Source organism: Nansenia antarctica, assembly GCF_963989245.1.
Source record: "Nansenia antarctica genome assembly, chromosome: 9".
In the NCBI taxonomy this organism is placed as follows: Eukaryota; Metazoa; Chordata; class Actinopteri; order Argentiniformes; family Microstomatidae; genus Nansenia; species Nansenia antarctica.
In genome coordinates this window covers 11,552,402-11,575,129 of record NC_137679.1, presented here as the reverse complement: position 1 = coordinate 11,575,129, position 22,728 = coordinate 11,552,402, and the positions used below count along the sequence as shown (strand labels likewise).

General features: G+C 41.5%; 2 protein-coding genes across 2 annotated transcripts; one reads left to right on the top strand and one right to left on the bottom strand.

Annotated features, from left to right (window-relative positions):
- Positions 1–3,800: 3,800 nt before the first annotated feature.
- bet1l (Bet1 golgi vesicular membrane trafficking protein-like) lies at positions 3,801–6,033 on the bottom strand. The gene is made up of 4 exons (XM_080538811.1): positions 6,002–6,033; positions 5,738–5,823; positions 5,542–5,598; positions 3,801–5,346 (listed from the first exon to the last, which is right to left on the bottom strand). The coding sequence occupies exons 1-4, from the start codon at positions 6,018–6,020 to the stop codon at positions 5,179–5,181; spliced, it is 330 nt and encodes a 109-aa protein (XP_080394937.1). The 5' UTR covers positions 6,021–6,033; the 3' UTR covers positions 3,801–5,178.
- A 3,712-nt stretch (positions 6,034–9,745) lies between these two features.
- On the top strand, positions 9,746–16,311 carry kcnj11l (potassium inwardly rectifying channel subfamily J member 11, like; the record flags this gene model as incomplete). The annotated part of the gene is made up of 5 exons (XM_080539475.1): positions 9,746–9,904; positions 12,518–12,757; positions 13,112–13,381; positions 15,449–15,656; positions 15,902–16,311. The coding sequence occupies 5 exons, from the start codon at positions 9,746–9,748 to the stop codon at positions 16,309–16,311; spliced, it is 1,287 nt and encodes a 428-aa protein (XP_080395601.1).
- Positions 16,312–22,728: the final 6,417 nt, after the last annotated feature.

Here is a 22,728-nt window from a genome sequence, read left to right as displayed (position 1 = left end):
AAATTACCGGAGAGTCTTGAATTACAGATTTGCGCTTTAAAAATGTGCCTTGACAAGTAAAAGTCTATGGGCTTGACGGCCCGCCTGTATTCTGTAAATTTATTTTATTTATCTATTTTGTGTTGGAAGTAGCCTACTAGACATAATGCAAGAAACAGATCAGTATTCTTGCTAAAATTGATTTATTAATGTACTATGTTATAAGAATGTTCATGCATACATTCTTATACATACGTTCATGCATACATTCTCTTCCTTCCGTTTTTTATATTGTAGCCATTGTAGAGAAGTGCAGGTTCCTGTTGGAGTACAAGGCCTTCCTGGAGACCGTCACTGCAGAGGACAAGAGTCTGCAGAGTGAGGCCCTGGAGGACAAGGAGGCAGCGGAGGAGGCTCTGGTCCTTTGCAGGGAGGAGGTGAAAGAAGGCAGACTGAGAGAGAGCGACCTCCAACAAAAACTCCACGTTATGGAGCAGGAGAAGAGGAGCCTCGTCTGTGACAACTCCGACCTGGAGAAGGAGAGGAGCCAGGCCCTCGCTGCCCAGCGAGAGACTGAGGGGAGCCTGGCCGGGGTCAAGGCGACCCTCCTGGAGACCGCCAACGCCACCAGGGAGGCAGAGGACCACATCAAGGCCCTGCAGAAAGAGGCCCTGGAGGACAAGCTGGCGGCAGCTGAGAAGGCTCAGGTGCTTGACAGGGAGTTGGAGGAAAGCAGACAGAGAGAGAGAGACCTCAAAAGAAAAGTCCATGTTATGGAGGAGGAGAAGAGGAGTCTTGTCTGTGACAAGAAGAAAGGGAAATTCAGGAAATTCTGTTCAATGGTGAAGCGCAAGGTAAAACAGAAATATACAGTGAATTTATAAGAGAGCCACATTCCACATAATTTCACATTAAGGAAATGTAATGTAAAGGTAAAGTCTTACCAGTTTATCGTAAAACAACAGACAAGCTATGCATTGTTGTTGTATGAATACTGGGGTTTTAAGAGATATGTTCTGTCATTGATTCTTCTTCTGTAACAACTGATATAGTGCAAGAGGACCAACCAGGCTCGTGTCCAGCCTCCAGCCCCAGGACAGGAGGACATCAATGATGGTGTCCAGCCTCCAGCTGAAGGACAGAAGGACATCAAGGTAGGAATCCAGCCTCCAGCCCCAGGACAGGAGGGCATCGAGGTTGCCCACGACGATGGACACAGCAGAGGTAAGTCAACATGTAGAACACATAGACCAAGGACATACTAACCAAACTAATGAAGTATTCTATTCTGTAGCTAAGGCCTGGTGAAGCTCATATGAACTCTCTCTCCTCTCTCTAGCGGCCAGCCCAGTGACAGCTGAGACGACGCCTTGTGAGGAGAGCGGAGCTTCAAAGAAACAGAAGCGTTCCCGCCTCCAGAGGATCCTCACATCTGTGAGGAGCCTTGGGCTGCTGAGCTGCTCTCCAGGCAGACGGCCTCCGTCCCCCCAGTAACCGTCTTCACGACGATGGACACAGCAGAGGTAAGTCAACACATAGAACACATAGACCAAGGACATACTTACTAAACTAATAAAGTATTCTATTCTGTAGCTATAGGCCTGGTGAAGCTCATATGAACTCTCTCTCCTGTCTCTAGCGCCCGACTCCTCCAGAGGACGCTCACAACTGCAAACAGCCTTGGCCGGAGCTGCTGTCCACCGTGAATAAAAAATAATTTGGATTCCATTCCTTTTGCTTGTGCATTTTTCATATCTTATGAACTTTTATGCTGAAGATTGTGTAACTAGATAAGTGATCTTAAATATCATAGATAGAAGCAACTGCGATTACAGCAACAATTATTGCCATGAAAAAAATTGCATTACATTGACTTCTATGAGAAACCACTTTCCTGGGGGAGGCCTGGCCTCCCTCAATACAAACAGATAGGGATTCTGGCCTGTAGGTGCTTTACAATTGCAATATTGGGTTTTAGCCATGGAAAAATTCAGATTTATGAACAAAACGGAAATAATATTAATATTTAAAAAAAATAACATGTTTTTTGTTAAATAAATAAATATAATTATTGCTTTTTAAAATCTCTCTCTCTTTCTCTCAAATTATTGGGGAGGCCAGGCCTCCTCCACCTCTATGGAGGAGCCTCCACTGGTACACAGTCAATCCTAACATCACCACTAGACAACCATAGGATACCCCTTACATTTAGACTGTACACGATGGCAGCTACTAGATTGAAATCAAGTGCAATACTGGAACACAACTGTGAACATTTCAAACCTGCTAACTGCGACACTTTAAATGAATGTGCAATAACACTATGTGCAATATGACAACCCTCGGGTACATAAGGTTCAGAGATAGGAAATGTTAGAATAGGTATAGCATAGCATAGAGTACAGCACAGTGTTTTATTTGTATAGTATAGTGGATAGTGTACATAGCCTTTATTTATGTAAACCAGCTCTTTTCCCTTCTTGTTTTTAGTTTTTTTTCCTAGCACCAGGGGAGCCCCCCCTCCCAAATGTCGTTGTTTGGTACCTGTACTATATCAATGACAATAAAGACCATTCATTCATTCACAGTCAATCCTAACATCACCACTAGACAACCATAGGATACCCCTTACATTTAGACAAGGGTACACACAGTCAATCCTAACATCACCACTAGACAACCATAGGATACCCCTTACATTTAGACAAGGGTACACACAGTCAATCCTAACATCACCACTAGACAACCATAGGATACCCCTTACATTTAGACAAGGGTACACACAGTCAATCCTAACATCACCACTAGACAACCATAGGATACCCCTTACATTTAGACAAGTGTACACACAGTCAATCCTAACATCACCACTAGACAACCATAGGATACCCCTTACATTTAGACAAGGGTACACACAGTCAATCCTAACATCACCACTAGACAACCATAGGATACCTCTTACATTTAGACAAGGGTACACACAGTCAATCCTAACATCAACACTAGACAACCATAGGATACCCCTTACATTTAGACAAAGCTAGACACTGTCATTCAACCACCTGCTTCAGTGCAACAAGAATTACGTAGTTCCTACATTAAGTAAGTGACTACAGGTGGTCAGAATCAGATACCTGGTTGAAAGTAAAATACTTTGAATATCCCTGCATGAAAACACAAAAGGGCATCTAAATTCAGCACATTTATTTATACATTACTTGACACCATGATGTCAATGGGAAAAGAGCGGCACAAAGCTACCAGCGATCATTTCAAAACAGCGATAATCGAGGCTGTGTTCGTAAAAAACGCTCTGGAAATCTGATCACCACTCATGGAATGCCTCTTATCCAATCAAATTACTTGGTCCCTTTATGACGTTGCACCTAGTGTGCGTTCCGGCACTCTCAGAGCAAAATTACGAGCGCAGCCCTGCGCGGACGGCCCGGGCCGACAAAAAAAGTTTTGGGCCGCGGTCTGCTGAAATAAGTTATTTTCAATGAAAATCACCAGAGACAAAATTACAAATATGTTATTCATTTATTTTGTATATAATACATTCTAAGCGGCCCAGAGTCTTGCGGCCCTCCTGGCATTTGCCAGGCTTGCCCGATGGCCAGTCCGCCACTGACTCCTGGGAATGTTGAGAAACCTGAGCTTTCAGGCATCTGAGAAAGGAAGTAGTCTTATGTGAATTGAGACCGGTGATGGACAACATTATACTTATCACATGATGTACACATATCACGTGCCAGCTATGTGTGCAAAGTATGACAAGTGTTGACAACAATTATCTTTAAAAAAAAAAAAAAAAAAAAAAAAAAAAATATGGGGAATGACCTGAACATGCTTCACAATATCTCTTCTATTAGTCACACTGTTATCAAAGAAATAGTACTTATGTAGGCCCATGCTGTACAGCACTAGACATTTGACTAAGATCAGATCACAGGTGATTGGTATATGGGAATGTTTCGTTTTCTTACATTGAAATAAAGACAACCACATACTATTAAAAAGCATGATTCAAGTTTGCTGTACGATTACTTCTTTGTTCAAATGACCACAAATACCATTCTGCCAGGACCATCTGATATAACATATTGGGCCCTATTATGCACTTCATAAGTCTTAAGCAATAAGACGAGGCGGTAGATCTAAACTTAAGACGTGGAGGCGTGGTCAAGGCCACTTTGCTATTATGCGTGCGGTAGTGGGCGCCTAAAACCCGGCGCTAAGCAAAGAAATTAGTCATGGGTGTGTTTTGGGCGTCTTCTCAATCAACCCAATCAGCGTGCCAGGTGCCATTCCCTTTAAGAACCGGCTGCGTTGAGTCATTAGCGCTATGCTATTATGGAAGTCATAAGAAGGAGGTCAGCGCGCTTCTCTGCCTCTCCCTTCTGAAATAAAGCATTTATACTGTGACCGTAATTGACGTCTTGCCGTGGAGCCACGTGCGTGTTCATGTGTGCCCACATGCATGCGCAAACCGCAGAGGCGGGCTCGTGTTTCAAAACGTGCATGAAGTCTAAACTTAAGAACTTTTCAAACCACTTCTTAGCGCTAGGAGCAAAGTCAGATGGCATAATAGCAGGGGCAATGAGTAATATATGTATGGGAGTATTACGTCTTATGTGTGGGCGCCTATCGACACCGGCATAATAGCAGTAGCGCGTATGAAGCGCATAATAAGGGTGGCGGTGGGTCTTAACCTGGCGGTGCGTCTTAATTAAGACTTAAGACGGCAAGTTAAGAAGTGCATAATAGGGCCCATTATATCTATGTCCATTATGCATCATTACACTACAATTGTACCCCATAATTTGTTATGGGATTAATAAGTGGCAGTGTTTTTTAAGAGCCAAGCAGGAGCCATAATTCAGAGCTCCCCAGTACACCCTTCCACGTTGACCAGTAGCTGACAGTGCAGTGCCACCTTACAATCGTGTTGACATGCATGAGACTGATGTTGATGTCAATTGTTGTCTCCAAGGCTGTGTTCATATAATAAAGCTTTTCCAAATAAACAAATCTAAATCAAACACAAGTAGCCTAGAGCCCTGCATTATTTTTGGAATTTAAATATTACTTTAACTTAATTTAATAAGCTATGTACAATGGCATAGTTCTCATATAACTGAGAGGGGGGGGGGGGTGTAACATGTAAAGCCACCCATGTAGCCACAAGTATCACGCTCTTCAGTTCTGGAGCCTGGAGATGAGATAGTAAAGCAGGAAGAAAACCAACACCAGTCCCACTGAGACGTAGCACAGTATCTTGCGGTTGTCTCTGCCAGATCGCACCATGGTGGAGAACCTCTTTACACTGCCAGTCAGCAGTCCTGTAGCACTTAGAAAATTGGAATCCTAGAAAAGGTAGGAGAGAAGGGAATGATTACACTGCACTCTTCTGACAAAAACGGAACACATCAATGAGACCCCTACTAGTAACTACAGGCTCTTGTAGACTGTTGACACACATACACTGTCAGATTACCTCAACATTGGCACGGTAGTAAAGAGTATTACTATCATCAGAGCTAATCTCAACCCAATACTCACCATGCCATCCAAATATGAATTCTGATCGTCAGCTTCTTTGTCGATGTCGAATGCTAACTTTCCGAAGTGAAAAGAAACAGCACATAAACAACTAGAAGCATAGTTCAAATATGACATAACATTGAGAATTAAAGCGGTTTTGTCTTAAACGAATGGCTATGACACTATCAATACATTCGTCAACTTTGGCACATACCGATTTCAGTCTGGAAACTTTAGTCGCCAGATTGTCAGCCAGACGCTTGTTCTCGACGTCCAACATGTCATCCACTGCTCCATGTCCTGTGATGGGAAACAACAGGGAGAAAACAGGATAACTCTTAAGTTCACGTTTCAAATGTGACTTGTTTCAAATACACTGACCAGCTCTTTCTAATTCATCAGAAAATGCCAGTAAAATATAGAATATAACACTTCAAGAACATTTGTCTACAATGTTTTAGTGAATACGTGGAACTACCTCTGTTCCAGTCGGCCATCTTTATTGTTGACTTTTTTCGTCGTTACGGATGCCCGTTAAGATCAAACATGTCAATATTCTTCTTGCAAACATGTCCATCCATCCAAACATGAGGGTCTTCTTCTTCTATGGGGTTTTATGGCGGTTAGCATCCAACGTTACTGGTGCATTACCGCCACCTACTGTACTGGAATGTGAACCAGAGATAGGGAGGAAATATCAATTTCTCCTCCCCGCCTTTAAAAAAATAAAAATTATTATTAAGTAAAACTAAAAATAGACACTCTACCTCTGTGGATGGAACCTGCAGCAAAACCTTCAATCATAAATCCTGGTTTCCTTTCTCCCTCAGTCCTACTCTCATTCTCTCCCTTTCCCTCCCATACTGCTGACACAGCAACAACACCTGCACCTCCATGGTCTCCATCTCTGGACAGTACTCACACCTACCTGTAGGAGGAGCTGTTCACTCTGCAGTGCCCCACCCTCATTCTCGTAAACATGGCCACTCCCTCTCCTATCTGTCTGTCTGTCTGTCTGTCTGTCTGTCTGTCCCACCATTCCTGCCACCTCCGGGCAGACCACCACCGCACACATCAAACATCACAAAATGTAAACAAGTTAGTTTGTCTTAGCACCTGGCTAAAAGACAAATAGGTACAAGTTATTGGGCTCAATGGAGTTGTGGGGGTCATCCCTATGTTCCCACAGCCCAATGGTCCCACATTTCTAATATTTCATAGGTGGCGCTATTGTGACTGTTTAAAAAACCAAATGCACAATTACAGATTTTCACAAGAGAGATAGGTGTAACATGGAGCTAGGAAGACCCCCTCAAACTTTGATCACAATCTGAGGGTTAGGGTTAGGGTTAGGGGTTAGGGTTAGGGTAGATGGATTGGTCAACCCAATAAGGAGAAAAGAGGCTTCAGACAGGCAGACACACATACTTTTCTCTGTTAGTTAGATTACTTAGAAACGTGGGAACATTGGGCTGTGGGACCACAGACACGCTCCTGAGTTGTGTAGCTGTAAATGCCACATTAGTTGATTTTCAGTGTTTCAGTTTGATTGTTTTGAAAAGTAAATATCTTCCATTCAAATTATACCAGTAGCCTACATTTGGATTTTACAATACAGGCCTACTTTATGTCAAATCAAAATCAAATCTAAAACCAAATGCTGTCATCTATGTCAATAATTCTGAAGAGATAGTAATAAACATATATTTAATTCATAAATCCACATTTTGTAATGTATATTTTCTTAATTCCCGCAGCACGGGAACTGACCAATGACAGGTGTCATGGGCGTGTCCTGATATCAAGGAACGCCTAACAAGACACGCCCTGAATGAAGGTCTGCAACCATACTGACACCAGTCAACTCACATATTTCAATGTCGTAGATCATTCTGAAAGATTCACCGAGGTAAGAGGTGTTTTTTATCTTACGGCATGACTTTTAGCATGAATGTATGCTACACGTGCTAGTTTGCCAGTCGTGGCATTATTACTGGCTTTTGTTGCACAAACTGATGCTGGTGCGACAGAGGATGCTAACCGGATAGCATCATTCTCTATGCAGGTCCTCTGCTATGCATAGCCTATGGTCGGCTGGAGGACACATGCAAGAAATGTAGCAGGTGCCTTTTCGAACAAATGTGGTCTTGCTATGTCACTCACGTGCCCGAGTATTCTCCACCCCCCCCAAAAAGAGAAAATAATATATAAATCTGTTTCTTGTAGTCTGCAATTAAGTGGCCATTGGTACTGTAGTTGTTGTCCTGGTATGAGGAGAGAGGTGACATTCTCAATCAGAACAGCACAACGATTCACAGGAGATGCATTTGAAATAAGATGATTGTTATATGCCAGATCCAGGTTACCAGGCTTTCCTTCCACCGCGTTGGCAGCTGTTCATCAATAAGCCAAGGTTTAACCTAGTAGATACCAGTATAACAGTAAACCTGAGGGGATATTTGGCTAAATGTTCATAATATGGCAAAATATAGCCTTGTTTGCTTGCCGGCCCATCTTATTTCCACAGAGCATACAGTGAGGAAAATAAGTGTTCAACACATTATTTTATTCAACATATTTACATTGCAGCTATTCACATGCAATTTAGACCAGACATTGACCAGACATTGGTATTAACTGAATAAAACTACACAGAAAGTACCTAAGGACTTTCTTTATTAGTCGATTAATCTAACGACTAATTTATTGATTATTCGAATGATTAATTGTGTATTGCTCGATTAATATAACAATTACTTTAGCAAAAATACATATTAAAAAAAACTTACTTACGTTACATTAATATTTAAATATTTTATTCAATCATCTTCTCTTAAAAACAAACAATTATAACAAGAAACAAAGTATGCACTGCAGGGCATTATTCCGCAACAGAAATTTAAGTCCATTGTGTCCTGTGCCTAAATTCCTCTCTGAAACATCCCCAAATAAGTACAAAATCCAGCTGCACGAACACTAAGAAAATCACATCACTCGCTTTCTTACACTGGCGTCTCATCAAAGTACGAGCAGATATTAAAATTCTATCTTTAACCTGTGAAGCATCACATGGACTTGCACCTGCTTATCTCACCGACCTCCTTCAGCTGTACAACACTGCACATATTAGTCAATGTGAGCACAGCCCATCCTGAATCCTGAACCTGCTCTTTGGGTTGTTGCTAGTTTAAATGCGTATGGTTCATGCGTATCCATTAATGCATTTCCTCAGTCATTAAATGATTACATTTAACAATGAAACTTTCATTTGAGATGACCACTCTTTCAAAAATGACCTAGCCTACATTTTGAAGGTTATTATTATGCTCCTGGTTGTAGAGAAGTGTGCGTTCCTCCAATTTATGAGATCCATTTTTGCTCATTAGCATAATAGTGTACCTTTGAAATACTAAAAGCCAGACCTGTTTCAAGAACCGAATGCCTCTACACATCATGAGATGTTTGTTGGTGACAAATGATTGATGATATTATTATTATTATTATTATTATTATTATTATTATTATTATTATTATTATTCAGAGGTGGGAACCCCTTTTTCAAAAGTGGAAGTACTTACCCACCAATATGCACTAACCCAGCTAATTTGGATTAGCACAGATAGGAGAACTCATTAGTGGCATGAGCTGGTTTAGTGCTTTCTTACTGTGTTCAATACTTTTTTCCTGTGTCTTTCCACTTATGGATTGGCATGTTATAATTTCCTTAGCTGTGTACTTTTATTGAGTTAATACCAATATCTGGTCTACATTTCATGTGAATAGCTCCTGTATCATTCCCCTTCATTGCACATAACTTTTTTTTATGGATTAGAGTGTTCCACTTTCTTTTTGTGTAGTTTTATTCAGTTAATAATACCAATGTCTGGTCAAAATTTCATGTGAATAGCTGCAATGTAGGCTAAATATGTTGAATTGAAAAATTGTTGATGTGTTGAATACTTATTACTTATCTTCCTCACTGTATATGCTCTGTGGAAATAAGATCAGCCTGAATTTGTGAAATAAAATAGCAATCCCTCAGCATACCGTATGGTAAACTAGCTAGCGCAAGCTCAGAATATGTTGAATCTCCTGTGTCACAATGCCGAACTAACTTTATCTCCAACTCAGGATTTATCTATTAGTCTATAGTATCTAGTGATTGACATATTTGTATTTGTTCATACTCATTCATTACAGCACATCAGTTTACTGCACCATTATGTTGGCCCGGAAAGGCCTACTACCGGATGGGTTTCTCCTGACCCGTTTGGCAGAGGATGCCAACCAGCCCAACCGCTTCAGGCCCAAGTCCCAGCGGGCCCGTTTCATCTCCAAGAGTGGTTCTTGCAATGTGGCCCATAAGAACATTCGGGAGCAGGTCAGCAACGTTTTGCATGTTTTTTATTTTATTTTATTAATGCAAAATATGATATACGTTGCTAATTTTTTAGGCAACATGGTAATGGTGATATAATAACCAGAAATAATAGATAAAAATAAAGATATAATAATATCACATTTGTGATACAGTGCGTATCAGTGGCACTTCCAGTCACTCCCTCGCTTCAACTGTGCTTACTGACAATACACGCTGTATTAAGTTCTCCCATACTGTGCTTTTGGACTAGTATAGTATGTTTATATCAACGGTAATCAAGTGCTTTAGTTGGCGAGCAAACTTAGTGATGGTAAGCATAATACAAGTTGACTCGCTGTTAAATTAATGTGTACGGTAATGTGTCATTTTCTAGAGTAGGTGTTTAACAGCTGTTAAAACAGCTCCGAATGTTTTCTGAATAGCTCCGGATCTCCGGATCCACAGGGGGAGGGGGTGTGGTGTTTCCCAGTCCATTCTAAAAGTGGTCCGCTATGAAAAGTAACTGGGGACCCCTGGCGTAAGGCATCATGGAACTGGCCATGATCCATAATTTCAAACTGAAAGAGCTGGTGAAAAGAAATAGCAGGGAGCTCATGCATATTTTGGGAAGAATGATCACTTTTCTATGGAGATCAATGAGCGAGAAAAATCTCTCCCTTTTATGAAAGAGTATGAGCCAGTGAATCTCCTTGGTGACAGATAAACTCTATATCAATGTCCAACTGTATAGAGACTCTACTCACACTGGGCCAATTTAATTCCAATGATTAACACTTTTTTAACATCCAAAATAGGAGAACATCAAAGAGTCTTGCAAAAATAATGTATATAATAATAACAATTATTTCAAATGTGTTCTTAGCAACGCTCAAAACAACAATAGAAGGCTCAAGGTGAAGCAACATCAGTGTCAGGTTTAGGAGAACGGTGAGGATACGTTTGTGAATATCAAGAAGACTGTTATTTGATTTTCTGCCAACGGCCCCCCCCCCCGCCCCCCCAAGAAAAATGATTATTTTATTTCTTATTTTTAAATAATAATAATCATATTTTTCTCCCAGTTGTACAAAATATGTTTATTATGTGTCGTTTGCCTAATTTATGTGCACCCTTTTCGTTTAATCTGTTTCTCATCTCCACGCTTGCCCGCTTGTCTCCTGTCTCCTCGTTTCACGTAGGGCGGGGCTCAGCTCCCTCCACACACACACACACACACACACACACACACACACACACACACACACACACACACACACTCTGACCTAGCTAATCTCAAACAAGCCATTTGTCTCTGCTGTAAGTGCAATAAAAGTCAAATAAAGGCCAACAATATAGTTTAAGTAATGGACAGATGTACGTAGACCCCAAACATCTGACAAGCAGGCTAAAAGATCCATGATAAAATATCCAATATTCAATTAGAATAATGTTGTAAATTGATATGGATCAATTCATTCCTCTTATTAGATTATAAATACTCTGGTTGTTATGTTTGCCTTTTGGTTGACAGCAAAAGAGGGAGAGAGGAGGATAGAGAGGGAGAGAATGAGAGAGAGCAGGATGGTGTCGGCACACCAGAGAGAGAGACAGCAAGAACCAGGTGAGAAAGTGGACAGGTAGTCAAGGCTACATAAGTGGCCTTGAGAACCGATGGTCATCTTCACCATCTTCACCGAGGGGGGGGGCTCCAAGGCATCAAACCTAGGGGAAACACTGCCTTTGATACTGCACTTTTGTTTACATACAATGACCTTTTTTGAAAATATCTTACTGCATGACTGGACATGGACTCTTTGTTTTGACAGTTTTTTCTTAATGTGATTTTGATTTTTAAATGCTTCTGTGGATTTATGTCTCAACCACTCCCCAACTTGGTGACCTGAGACGAGACACATACCCAGGCTGCCACTAGAGGCAGTAGTGTTCCAAAGTGTGAGACAGCACTCGCTCAGGCAACCTTCTCTGTGAAGGGAGTAGGTGTCTGGATGATTTTTAAATGTTAATGAATTCAAACACAAAGTAAAAAAAACATGGATTATTAATGTAATTCTAATGTTTTGGGTTTATTCTACATTTCCTTTAATTTTTCTGTTGATTTGGGGATGGGGCTCACTTTAAATGAGCGCAAGCTAACGTGTAGTGGTGTAATGCGTCTGACTTCTTGAAATGACCAATCCAATGCACTGTTGTCTGTCCTGTGTTGTCCTGTTTTTTGCATTTGTTTTTGTTCATGTATACATGTGAAAAAAGCATAAACGCACCTACTGTAACGCCAAAGCAAATTCCTATACGTATGTGTATGCATAATGGCAATAAACGTTATCTGAATCTGAATCTGAATCTGAATGACAATATGTCAACGTTATTGCACTACTCCCTACTCAAATACACAAATAAATCTCTACTCATAGTAATTGTTTGATTTTAAATTCACAAACTGTTTTGAGTATAGGAACTAAAAGAAGACAGCATTTATTCAGGGCACTGTAGCTGCCCATGCTTGCTCAACGGGGCACATTGAAACAATTTATCACCAGCTAGACAAATGAGAGGACAATATTTATACAGCTGGTGGTGATGCATAATTGGATGCTTGTGTCTCTCTCCACTCAGGGCAGATTCCTTCTGGATGTTTTCACTACCATGGTGGACCTGAAATGGCACTATTCCTTGCTGATCTTCACCTCAGCTTTCCTCTGCTCATGGATGGTCTTTGCCATGCTGTGGTGGCTGATGGCCTTCGCCCACGGCGACCTGGAGCCTCGTGACCCCAACGGGGAGCCAGGCCCTGTACCCTGTGTCACTGCAATCCACTCCTTTACATCTGCCTTCCTGTTCTCCATCGAGGTGCAGGTAAGGTCTTAAACGTGCGAGTGTGATATGTTATGAAGACTCCTTGTGAAAATGCTGATTCAATAAAGGCATTTATAAGTGAGGTGTCTTGACATTTTTGGAGCTGCTTGATTTACGTAAAGGCCCACTGAAGCGAACATTGTAATTTCCAATGTTTTGGTTTGAATGTTGGCTTCACCAGATCAAATAAGCATCACCCAATCTCACCCAGCTGTGAGAGCACGAGAGGGAGGGGCAGGTGTGCTGCTCACACACACCCCCCCTGCTGGAGGAGTGATGGAGAGAGATGCAGCGTTAGGTAGCTATTCCTCTGGTTAGGATATAACTGAGGTCAACACCACATCTGTTTCCCAGGTGACAATAGGTTTCGGGGGGCGAATGGTGACGGAAGAGTGCCCCCTGGCCATCGTGGTGCTGATCGTCCAGAACATCCTCGGCCTGATCGTCAACGCCGTGATGCTCGGCTGCGTGTTCATGAAGACGGCCCAGGCCAACAGGCGCGCCGAGACCCTCATCTTCTCACGGAACGCCGTGATCGCGCCGCGCAACGGCCGGCCCACTTTCATGTTCCGCGTGGGAGACCTGAGGAAGAGCATGATCATCTCAGCCACCGTACAACTCCAGGTGACACAGAGAGGCTACAGTAGCAGGCTAGTTGTCTCCAGGTGACACAGAGAGGCTACAGTAGCAGGCTAGTTGTCTCCCATGTGACACAGAGAGGCTACAGTAGCAGGCTAGTTGTCTCCAGGTGACACAGAGAGGCTACAGTAGCAGGCTAGTTGTCTCTCCAGGTGACACAGAGAGGCTACAGTAGCAGGCTAGTTGTCTCTCCAGGTGACACAGAGAGGCTACAGTAGCAGGCTAGTTGTCTCCAGGTGACACAGAGAGGCTACAGTAGCAGGCTAGTTGTCTCCAGGTGACACAGAGAGGCTACAGTAGCAGGCTAGTTGTCTCCTCCAGGTGACACAGAGAGGCTACAGTAGTAGGCTAGTTGTCTCCTCCAGGTGACACAGAGAGGCTACAGTAGCAGGCTAGTTGTCCCCAGGTGACACAGAGAGGCTACAGTAGCAGGCTAGTTGTCTCCAGGTGACACAGAGAGGCTACAGTAGCAGGCTAGTTGTCCCCAGGTGACACAGAGAGGCTACAGTAGCAGGCTAGTTGTCTCCCAGGTGACACAGAGAGGCTACAGTAGCAGGCTGGTTGTCTCCAGGGGACACAGAGAGGCTACAGTAGCAGGCTAGTTGTCTCCAGGTGACACAGAGAGGCTACAGTAGCAGGCTAGTTGTCTCCAGGTGACACAGAGAGGCTACAGTAGCAGGCTAGTTGTCTCCAGGTGACACAGAGAGGCTACAGTAGCAGGCTAGTTGTCTCCAGGTGACACAGAGAGGCTACAGTAGCAGGCTAGTTGTCTCCAGGTGACACAGAGAGGCTACAGTAGCAGGCTGGTTGTCTCCAGGGGACACAGAGAGGCTACAGTAGCAGGCTAGTTGTCTCCCAGGTGACACAGAGAGGCTACAGTAGCAGGCTGGTTGTCTCCAGGGGACACAGAGAGGCTACAGTAGCAGGCTAGTTGTCTCCAGGTGACACAGAGAGGCTACAGTAGCAGGCTAGTTGTCTCCCAGGTGACACAGAGAGGCTACAGTAGCAGGCTAGTTGTCTCCAGGGGACACAGAGAGGCTACAGTAGCAGGCTAGTTGTCTCCAGGGGACACAGAGAGGCTACAGTAGCAGGCTAGTTGTCTCTAGGTGACACAGAGAGGCTACAGTAGCAGGCTAGTTGTCTCCAGGTGACACAGAGAGGCTACAGTAGCAGGCTAGTTGTCTCCAGGTGACACAGAGAGGCTACAGTAGCAGGCTAGTTGTCTCCTGGTGACACAGAGAGGCTACAGTAGCAGGCTAGTTGTCTCCAGGTGACACAGAGAGGCTACAGTAGCAGGCTAGTTGTCTCCCGGTGACACAGAGAGGCTACAGTAGCAGGCTAGTTCTCTCCGGGTGACACAGAGAGGCTACAGTAGTAGGCTAGTTGTCTCCCGGTGACACAGAGAGGCTACAGTAGCAGGCTAGTTCTCTCCAGGTGACACAGAGAGGCTACAGTAGCAGGCTAGTTGTCGCGAAGTTAAGTTTATCTTTCGATGCAAGAATATATACTGTACCAAGCCCTGAGTACCTTTCAAACTGTATTCAAACCGTACTGTATACATACAGGCATGTGTGGCCATTATTGGTCTGTTAGACAAAACTGACTGTTTTTCACAAAACCGAAATCAAAAGACACACTGAACAATGACCAATGTGGAAAAACTGCTCAGAAACATAATCGTTGCTTTTCTGTGAGTCTCTGGCGATAGTAGCAGATCACGATCAGGCCCTCAAAATCCACCTCTTCAAGCTCGCCGTCACCAGTTAACCCTCTCCCCCTCCCCTTCCCATGTGTCCCCAGCACTACCTTAATTAGGCCCCTATATTTTTTTGGGTCTTTTTATTATTACTATTCAATCTTTTCAGTTTGTAAAGCGTCTTGGAGTGTCTCGAAAAGCGCTATATAAGTCTAATGTATTATTATTATTATTATTATTATTATTATTATTATTATTATTATTATGTAAGCCAGTGGGGGGATGACAAGAGGTCACGTGAAACCATTGGGGAGAAACCATTGAGGCTCTCCTAACACGCCTGTCTGTGCTGGCAGGTGATTCGCAGGACAGTCACCACTGAAGGTGAGGTTGTCCCTATCTGCCAGCTGGACATCCAGGTAGAGAACCCCCTCAGGAGCAACGGGATCTTCCTGGTGTCCCCTCTCATCATCAGCCACACCATAGAGAGAAGCAGCCCCCTATATGAGCTCTCCGCCCAATCTTTGCCCACTGAGGACCTGGAGATCATTGTCATTCTGGAAGGTACAACCACCAAGTTTACACACACACACACACACACACATATGCACACAAAAGGTGTACTTTGTAATCAATTTGCTTCAGACGTCAAAACTGGTTTAATTTAATCATCTCAGTTGTATCTTCTTTGTACACTTCATTTCCCCATTTATGAAATGATGGGATTTCACTGGAATGTGATTAGTCTGTGAATGTGATATTCTGGTCAAACTAACGTGTGGTTGGTTGGTTGGTTGGTTGGTTGCCAGGTGTCGTGGAGACCACAGGTATCACCATGCAGGCACGTACGTCCTACACACCCGAGGAGATCCTCTGGGGCCGGCGCTTCGTGTCCATCATGACAGAGGAGGACGACTGGTACTCGGTGGATTACTCTAAGTTTGGGAACACTATCCCCGTGCGCATGCCTTCCCTCAGCGCCAAAGAGCTGGACCAGACCCGGGGGGTGCAGGAGGGGGACGTGCCCGAGGGCCAGCTGCAGGGCTGGGGGTTGGTCAGGGCCGGCAGGGGAGGGTTCCGGAGAGGGGGCAGGGCTTGTGAGAGCTCAGCCGCCCGGCCATGGTACGCACCGGCCGGGAAAGAGGAGGGAGAGAAGGCGGAAGAGAAGAACGGGCAGAAGAAGACAGTGCAGCTAGAAGTGATAGGCCGAGAAATGTAAGAGAAAGACATGTCTTTGAGACATGAGTGACAGAGAAGTATTTTAGTGATTTATTGATGTTGAAAATAAGGCACCTGAGTTGGGTACGTAAACAGTACTCAAGTTGTAAAAGAAAATCAGGGGGGATGGTGGATTTTATCATATGGGGACAATTTTAGCATCCCCACAGCGTCAGTGACTTCAGTGTCAGTGACTTAGTAAAAATGTCATTGCATGTGTGCGTGCCCCCTCGCCCACAGTATTTTACTCAATATGCGCAAAACTAAATGTTGAAAAAGCAGTAATACCACGTTCATTGATAAAATGACATAAGGGATGGAAAGGGGGGATGGCAGTTTTAGAAGGGGGATGATTTTGACAATTTTTTATTTCAGGGGGGATGCCATCCCCCCTCATCTGTACGTAAACTGTGCCAGTGTAAATGACCTGTCCATGTAGTAGTTTTTTCCATGCAAACGGTTGTTTTCTGACCAGTGTTGTCATTCCTCTTTTTACCTCTTGACCATGGTCAACTTGCACAATTTGTATGTAAGTAGTTTATGATGTCACTGTTTATTATGACATCACTGTGTTCCAAAGCAAATGATAAGATACAACACCACTGGATGGTTGAAAGAGTTATTTATATGTATTGATTAATTGCTGATTAACGCTATTATAAAATCATATAAAACATTTAGTGTGCAATTTTAGATGTACGTGCAGTGATAAAGTTGGCCAATTGTTATTTTCCTGTGCAATGTGTTTGTGGATGTTTCACTCAGAAAACATCAATGTTAATTTGTATCTATTTATTTGGTTGTATTTATTCATTGGGCCATCAATCTTGACTACTATAAATCTTTATTTTGTACAATGTTGTGTTTCACCTTGTTTATGCCCAAAGACATGGTAATTGATCAATCTTGAGTTAAGCTCATGCTAGATCTGAACAATGTTAAGTAGAATAAGGTACATTAGCACTAGAACAGCCGTGCCTTTTTTACCTACTATAAGAGCCAAATGACCAGTCTTTACAATGGAAAGCTGCTATTTACACACAACAACCACTAGCCGCCTTGTAAATTTGCCTGCCTCCTACACAGAAAAACAAAAGCAAAATAGCTTCATACTAGCTTATGTGATTTTGAATGTAAGGATACTGGGTGGTAGAACACACATATAGGAAAAGTCATGAAAGGAGGGTCTTGAAATTTGATTGAGTGCAAAGATGTAAAAAAAAATGTTTACCCACCCAAAAATCTCAAATTCTTGAATATTAAAAGATTCCTCTGGTTTTCTGTCCACTGCAGTCTAGGCCAATCAGAGCAGCATACTGTATTATGAGCTGGAGAGGGCAGCCTCTCCAACACCAGAGGATAGACCCCTAGTGAATAGTAGCAGAGTAGCAGGTGGCCTTCACTGATAAACAGGTAAGCAATGTACAGAACTGTTATGCCTAGTCGTGTCTACAATATTGCAATGTTTGGGTTAACACTACAATCACGGAAAAGGTTTTTTGGTCTTACAAGTGAGTACAATAATTCACATCCATTTTGAACGAGTCTAGGCAATTATGGTTACAACCAAGAAAGAAAGTTCCATATCGTTCAGAGTTCAGACCATGGTCCTCGCTTTAATAAACCATTTAGAATTTAAACTAGGCTACTAGTTCATGTTTGTTAAAAATAGGCTAGTTAAAACTGAAGGGCAAAAACCATAAATTGTGAAAACAGTAAGACTTCAGCTCATTTACACAGTTGTGATATGACACAACTCAACTGATATGACAAATTGTTAATAACATGGATTCATATCACATATCCTAGGCCTGGACAATATGCATCACAGTTGCATGGAGTTCATTCATAGTGAGCACAACCAAAAGACCACCAGTGACCCCACCAAAGCCACAACCGGCCCTCTCATGGCAGTGGGGGCGCTACTGTTGCACAGGTTGGTGGTGCAACACCTGTACGTGAACCCAGAGACCGCAGGGAACATCTGGGTCAGTCGAGAATTGTCACAGTCGGTGTATCTAATACATTGACGAATTGTTTTCCCACCTATATAGATGAAAACAGCAATTAATAATCCCATTCACATGACATACAATCGAACTGTCCAGAAGATTGCGTAAAAGATGCATAAAAGATGACTTCAACTTCACAAATGGTCAATCGATCAGATAACTCACCTCTTTCACTCAGAGATAAACAAGAGTCTTCAAAAGTGCATTCTTGAACATTTTCACAACGCCCAGTGTAATCAGAGCACTTGTAGCACCTAAGTGCGAAACCTAAACAGGGGGGGAAAAAAATAATGTCAGTATTTCGGTATTTGGAGATTTTCGGAATTGCACAGTTTCAGTGGCATCTGTCGGTTTCAGATCACCAAACATTCTTTTAGGTAATATAATCTATCTGCAGCGTAACTGTTTAATTCAACATGTTTAACTATTGGTAACACACTATACTTTTGTGGTGCTGTAAAACATGTTTTATTAGTTCGTTTAATGTTAACTATTGAAGAATCTTTGAATTAGTTATAACCCAATCATACAATGTGTGTGATCATCACCTCAGAGACCAAAACTATCTTGCTCTAATGCTCTGCACTAAATCAGTGTTTTGTGCACTACATCTATTTCAGTGCACAGCATTAGAGCTGGCCTTTTTTTTATCCCTTGAACCAAAAGTGATGATCACTCTATTTTAATAATTGAGTTACAACCGTTAATAACTTATTAGATAATTAGCTAACTGATGAATGCTTCACAACCCCCCCCCCCCAGAAAAAAAGTAGACCTTCATGTGTAAGACCTGCATTTTTGTAACCAAAATGTACTTACCCAAATCAAGTATCCCAAAACAAACCACCAAGCATAGTCCAAGAGAGTGCTTCATTTTTGCTTGTAATTTCCCCTAAATATAACACAACTAACAGAAGTATCCTTTAAGAAAAGAGAAAACAGCAGACCACTGAATAAACCAAGGAAATAGTAAGACGTTGTTGTAAGACGCCAGTTACTCCATCAGACACGCATGCAACACAATCCAAACAAACAAAGATGAAATTAGGTTTCTAACTAAGACACAGCACTGACACCTACTCTATTGATTACGGTTAAGCCTCCCCCAAATTCACCATGCAATGACAGGCAACAGTCAGACTGACCTACAGTATAAAATATGAACAGTTCTTTGTCCAGTGGGTCTACAAAGGCTCTCTGTCTAACGTAAAACTCCACCTCCCCTGGACGTATTGAACAATTCTATTGGTTCAAGCATTCAATGTACGAGTATGACAAATATTATTGATTGTAATATTAAACACATTATTTCAAAAACCTTTCTAGCTTGTCAGTTATGTTGTATGAGTGACGTGTATAGTTATTTAGAAGGCTTCCCAGTTTACTTTCAGTGGGGTCAAACTATCAGCTGGGGTCAAACCCTGGTCTCATGTAAAAACATGATCATTTTTGTTCGATTCTTATTTCATTTTGAGATGTTAATGGGCTCTAAAATCACACCATTCCATCTAGTTACATGTACTAATTATGCCACACTATTGCCACTTCCTCACGTGTCCCCTGAGAACAGAATCCCACTAACAGGGTTTACTGCACCTTGTTTCGTTGAATGGAACTGAACTGGATTTGCTCAATGTAGCCACCTGGTCTATATAAAATGTACAAGTGACCTTTAGTTAAAGAGACAGAGTTAAAGAGATATGTTTTATGTGATCTTAGCAAATGACCAATAACATATATATCTTCCCAGCCTTTTTTTTCTTCTTCTTCTTTTTAAATAGCAATGGTGTGTTGGAGTTGCCTGTGTAAGATTGGATGGGGAACTACCAGTCACCGGGAATGACACACTGATTATTCAGACATCTTTTCAGCAGCCCTGGCTGGAGCTGACAATAGGCGTACTGTGTGTCAGTGTCCATCTGTGTTTTGTATACAGATATCTAAAAATCCAGTTCATGACCTTTCTATGGGGCTCTTGTGCAAACATTTGTAAGTGATGCCATTTATAGATATCATTTTAAGCTTGTGACAGGATTGAATTGAAATCTGAAATAGGAACATAACATAACATAAATGGTTTGTCTAACTAATATAATAGAATGAGTAAAAGGAAAAGCGTGCCATCTGCATACTTCTGAGACAAGCATAGACGTCATGAAAACAAGATAGTTGGCTCAAAGCCACGTCTCCCCCAGGGAACAGTAAAAGTTGGTCTGCAAACAAGGAGTAAATAGACAGGTCTCAACAAAAACCACTTTACTGCACTCTGACTGGCAAACATGGATAATTAGAGGGATAAGATAGAGAGAGAATGTTTTTTTGATTAGAGAGATAAGACCCTTTTAGAAATCAGTGTTCTGATTAAGGTTGTGAGTACAAGACAGTTTTTCTTGTCAAATAATAAGTACAAATACCATGGAAAATACTTTATTAAACAATTGTTTGTTCCATATAGATATTCTTACTATGTAAATTACAGTAGGTTTATACATTTTCAGATTTTCATGTATACATGTTATATGAATATATATGCACGTATGTGTGTCTGAGTGTGTATATATATATATATATATATATATATATATACACACACACACACACACACATCTTATACTTATGTTCACATACAGGTTTGTGTTTCCAGTGTTAAATGCCTCTAGGCAGGTACCACTGAAGTGAATCATATGCATTTAAATGCTTGTATTGTTAATGTATCCCCATTTATATACCCCCAATGCAGGCATTTTAACAAGTCAAGGAAATCACAAGTTAAAACAAAAACATATTTATGGGCTTTGCTATTTTAAAGTGTGCCCCTGAACACCCCCCTAAGAAAACAACAACAAATGGCTAAAATAATAGAATACAGCAATATCATAACTGATTGACTAGCACTTGGCTGGATACAAAATATCATTGTGCATACAATTACAAAAAAAATAACTAAATAACTACAACATGTAGGCCTATATTACAAGATATGAACTGGTAAATGTTGATTTGGAACTTTAATTTTGGTGCAATAACCTCAGTTTGGAAAATGACCAAAGACAAAAATTGGTTAACAAAATCCAGATTCACAAGGATCGTAAGATTTTTCTCTTTTGCTTGGTTTTGGCTCATGTAATGGGAATAAACAACGAGTAAGTTTGCTGTGCATTTACACAAAGTACACACAAGTAGAAACAAGTATAATACTGTAACAGGCGCAAACACAACAGTCATTGATAGAAGTCAAAGATTTGCATTAGGATGGCAACTATTTTGGGGGTTTTGACTGCAGCTGTGAAGAACTCATTCAAATGTATATTTTCTCTCCGTCTCGACTTCTGCCCTAAGATAATGAATATGGCGACTTCTGCCCTAAGATAATGAATATGGCATACACAGCTGTCCTTTGTTATGAGTCCGTACATTAAGTAAACACTGTTTAAAAAAGTAATTATCAAGCTTATTCATTTTATAACATACCTCATTGAGGTAATAGTCTTATCTAGCCACCCAAAACACATACCACAAAAACAATGAATAGGACATTTTGGTATTACAATGACATACCAAACACATGCAGACACAAATAGTTTGCTAATCTCTCAAACTGTAAAGCAGAGGTTCAAAACAGTCAGACTCAAATGCTGCCTCCGTAAAGTGGTCGGCTATTTGTGACTGAATTCATTTAACAAACCCCCCCCCCCAGAAAAATCACCTTTGTAACCAAGCAAAACATGCAATATAACAACCACATCAAAATGTATGTTCAAAACATAAAAGCAGATATACTTTGTGTATCAATGCCTGGCCACTGAAAAACATTACATAGTCGACATAAAGCAAGGATAATATCACAATGTGCAGTTCAAAGAGAAACGTGAAACAGGCTCAGTCATTAACCAATGTCATAAATGAACCCATCAACCATAAGCTACTGATACAGTTCAAGCACAGTTGCAAAGTTTGAGTGGTTTCTGGGATCTTCACTGCATGCATCCACTGATGATTTATTTTTTGTTATCTCAGAGTTGTCAAAAAGAAATTAAAGTAAAGCCATATCACCATGCATCTTACAGTATATCGACACATTACAGACCCCTCTAAAACCTAAACTTTGGCATGTATGATAACAACTGTAGCATTTCAAGGAATTAATTTAATTGTAAACAAAAAAAATGCTGTTCACTGGGCACCATTGTGTTATAGTTATAAGTTGGGCCTCTCAATGTCATGAAAACCTTAGTTTTTCTACATATTTAAACATATGGACATTTGATCTTCATTTTAACAATATTGAGAGATGGAGGTAATATAACTAAACAAATAAAACTGAAAAAAACATATTTGTAAAAAAAAAAGTATTGTGAGGAAAAAGTTATTACATTTATTACTACTTAAAATGCATGCCTAAAATT